At 40.0% G+C, this 3,777-nt stretch overlaps 1 protein-coding gene across 1 annotated transcript; it reads left to right on the top strand.

The window, feature by feature from the left end:
* Positions 1-561: 561 nt before the first annotated feature.
* LOC107798554 (11S globulin seed storage protein Jug r 4-like) lies at positions 562-2,582 on the top strand. The gene is made up of 4 exons (XM_016621566.2): positions 562-911; positions 995-1,254; positions 1,354-1,830; positions 1,974-2,582. The coding sequence occupies exons 1-4, from the start codon at positions 623-625 to the stop codon at positions 2,373-2,375; spliced, it is 1,428 nt and encodes a 475-aa protein (XP_016477052.1). The 5' UTR covers positions 562-622; the 3' UTR covers positions 2,376-2,582.
* The last annotated feature ends 1,195 nt before the right edge of the window (positions 2,583-3,777 follow it).

Raw genomic sequence — 3,777 nt, forward strand, 5'->3', positions numbered from 1 at the left:
GATTCCATGTATGCTAATTCCTTACTTATTAATCCATACATAAACAATCTCTCAAAATTATAATCCTCACATAATTAATACGTGAACAAACAATTAATACTGTTTAACTTTCATGTAACGATTGCTTAAAATTCTTTTAACCATCCGAGTAACATGGCCTGCAACAATAAATAATTGATAAAAAAATTTAATTTGTAACAGAAAACTAAAATAAATAATTTACCATAAAAGATTAATTAAAATAGCAATACAACAGGCGTGAAAATCAAATTACCTCGTTAATGGAGTAGTAGACTCATTGATGTTTATGGACTTCACATTCACTGAATAAAACAACTCAGAGTAAAACAAAATCGCTTTAAAACAGAACTCCTACTATATTTGTTTTGTTCTCAGAAGGAAGAAGCCACCTAAACTCCGAATGCATGAGGCATACTCACTAGGTGTAAAGCAGCATGCTTTGATAGCCATGCAAAGCGCAAAATGGCAGAGCTTTTCTCTACATATTCTGCTATGTGTCAATCCCTTACGTACCTCTCCCTCCTATAAATACTAGCAATTCCCACTCGCCACTTCCCATCAGCAAATAGTTTAATATCTTCTCTACTCAATAGTAATAATCATGGCTTCTAGCTGGCTCTCTTTCTCCTTGAGTTTCCTTCTGGTATTGCACGGTACCTTTGCTCAGCAGAGATACCAACAGCAGCAAGGCGAGTGCCAACTCAATAGACTTAGCCCTCAGGAACCCACCGTCCGCATTCAAGCCGAAGCTGGAGTCACTGAGTTATGGGACCCAAATAACCAGCAGTTCCAATGTGCTGGCGTCTCCCTAATTCGCCACGTCATCCAGTCTAGGGGAATGCTGTTGCCTTCTTATGTTAACACTCCCCTACTTGCCTATGTTGAACGAGGTGCATATATAGTAATTTTTTGATTTCTCATGTTCAGTTCGCATTGATTGATTAACATTTTTGTGTGGGTAATTAATGTTCAGGTCAGGGATTTTATGGCATCATGCAATCTGGATGCCCCGAAACATTCCAGTCATCCCAGCAATTGCAGCAAGGTGAAAGGGGTGCCGGTTCAAGATTCCAAGATCGCCACCAGAGGATTGGACAGTTTAGGCAGGGTGACATTATTGCCTTCCCTGCTGGAGCTGCTCACTGGGTTTATAACGAAGGAAATGAGGAGCTTGTTCTTGTTGTTCTTGAAGATAGCAGTAACAATGCCAACCAGCTTGGTCGAACTTCAAGGGTACATTACAGAATGTGCAAAAAACATACAACAAAAATTAATCCTATAGAACCATAGTATTCGTTAATTATTAATAAATCCGATTTTCATTTTTTGCAGAGGTTCTTCATTGCTGGAAACCCACAACAAGGACAGCAACAACAGCAACAGGGACAATACGGTGCCCGCAGCTTGCGCAGGGAACAATTCCAATCAGGAAATGTTTTCAATGGCTTCGACGTACAGGTCTTGGCTGAGGCATTTGGCGTAGACCAGGAGACAGCCAAGAGACTTCAGGGACAGGAAGACCAGAGAGGACACATTGTAAACATTCAGCAAGGACTCAGAGTTGTGAGGCCACCATTCTCACAAGAACAAGAGGAGCGCGAGGAGAGACAAGAGCAAGGACAATACGGTCCTCGCATGAACGGAATTGAGGAAACCATCTGCTCCGCTAAAGTCAGGCAGAACATTGACAACCCCTCACGTGCTGATATCTACAACCCACATGCCGGACGATTCACCACCGTCAACAGCCTCACTCTGCCAATCCTCAGCTTCCTCCGTCTCAGTGCCGCTAGGGGAGTTCTCTACAGAGTAAGTCACCAATGGCTAATTGGGTTAAAAATCACTTGGGTTGATAATTGGGGGCCCTGCCCTATGAGACAATTTTGCACCATTTTAGTTCTTTAAATTAAACCTATAAAATGTAGACTGATTACTACCGTTTAATTGGGCAGGATTCAATCATGGCACCACACTGGGTCACCAATGCACACAAGGTAATCTACATAACAAGGGGAGAGTCAAGGATTCAGATTGTGGATCACAGAGGACAAGCAGTGTTAGATGACAGAGTCCGACAGGGACAGGTTGTGGTGGTTCCACAGAACTATGCCGTGGTGAAACACGCTGAGACCGAAGGCTGCGAGTGGGTAGAGTTCAACACCAATGACAATGCCATGATCAACACTTTGAGCGGCCGTACCTCAGCTATCCGAGGATTACCTGTAGATGTGATCGCCAATTCATACCAGATTTCAAGGGATGAGGCGAGGAGGCTGAAGTTCAACAGGGAGGAAACTCTTATCTTCCGCTCTTCAGGAAGAGCTCGCTCATCCGAGAGAGTTGCTGCTGCTTAATTAGAACCAACGTGTAATAGTTTTGCTTTTTCCTCCTATGTAAGCTTAGCTAAAAAGGCATCCTTAATAAAACGAGGACCTTATGGGGTCATCTTTCTATGATATAATGGCAACTGTTATGTATGTAACTATGATGTAAAAGCGGCAAGTTCTTGTACTTTTGGAAAATAAAAGCAGAACTACGTAGCTTTTTCCTTTTTGAGCTAATGATATATGTGCGTTAATTTGGATCGAACTGCCTTTTCTCTAGGACGACGCAATAATGCAACTTTGATTTGGTAGTCATTGCTTCATAAGTATTACTACTAGCAAGTAAATTTGACTGTCTTCAAAATTTAACGAGAAATTTTTTGGAAAAGTAAGTGCTATCTAAGTTGGAACTTTAGTATAAAAACACCTACGTCCAGCACGTAGGTGTTCTAAATTCCTATGACCGAATTTTTCTGGCCCGACCGATCAGACCAAAAGAAGAGAAAGAAAGGTCAGTCTTCGAAAGGCCTTCTCAAGATTTAGGGGCAAGGGGATTCTTCTTTATTTGCTCTTTCTCTATGGTGCAAACACATACCCGAATCAGCCAGGTTCTTCCCATGCCCCGTAAATTTTGCCAAATAACTCAATTTTCTAAAATATGCATACAAGCAATAATTCGCTCCTGGATTCATTTGTTAAAGTACATATGTGGTGGTTGTCTTCGGGAAATCAGCCAGGTTCTTCCCATGCCCCGTAAATTTTGCCAAATAACTCAATTTTCTAAAATATGCATACAAGCAATAATTCGCTCCTGGATTCATTTGCTAAAGTACATATGCGGGTGGTTGTCTTCGGGAATGTTCTGCAATATTTATGTATGCCTTTTACCGCCACTACAAGAAATTCGGAAAAAGCGACCAACAATTTACGAACAAAATTGGTTTATCTATGCCTTTTACCGCCACTACTAGAAATCCGGAAAAAGCGACCAATAATTTGCGAACAAAATTAGTCTGTCAAGAAAACCTACCAAAGTTGGTCGCTAAATTGGAGAAAATTATTAAATAATTATTCTAAATACATTAGCGACCAAGGTTTGTCGATAATGTGGTCAAAATATTGACCGGACTGGTCAGATTTGCTGGGTCAAAGAAATATTGAAATTAGCGACCAACTTTGGTCGCCAAAGTGGGACCCAGTTATAAAATTTTAATAATTATATTATTATTTAAAAAAATTATAAAATATAAATAAATATAATTTAAAATTAGCGACCAAAGTTGGTCGCTTACGAAAGGGGAAGCAGATAGAGACCAACTTTGGTCGCTAATCTGGGACCCAGTTATAAAATTTTAATAATTATATTATTATTTTAAAAAAATTATAAAATATAAATAAATATAATTTAAAATTAGCGACCAAAGTTGGTCGC

The sequence above is a fragment of the Nicotiana tabacum genome, chromosome 22, assembly GCF_000715075.1.
Source record: "Nicotiana tabacum cultivar K326 chromosome 22, ASM71507v2, whole genome shotgun sequence".
In the NCBI taxonomy this organism is placed as follows: domain Eukaryota; kingdom Viridiplantae; phylum Streptophyta; class Magnoliopsida; order Solanales; family Solanaceae; genus Nicotiana; species Nicotiana tabacum.

What these genes read in the sequence shown, in the direction of transcription:
- LOC107798554 (XM_016621566.2), top strand. Translation starts at nt 623, where the DNA reads ATGGCTTCTAGCTGGCTCTCTTTCTCCTTGAGTTTCCTTCTGGTATTG. An exon ending in AGCTTGGTCGAACTTCAAGG is followed by an intron (nt 1,255 to 1,353) that starts GTACATTACAGA and finishes CATTTTTTGCAG; the next exon opens with AGGTTCTTCATTGCTGGAAA. An exon ending in CTAGGGGAGTTCTCTACAGA is followed by an intron (nt 1,831 to 1,973) that starts GTAAGTCACCAA and finishes TTAATTGGGCAG; the next exon opens with GATTCAATCATGGCACCACA.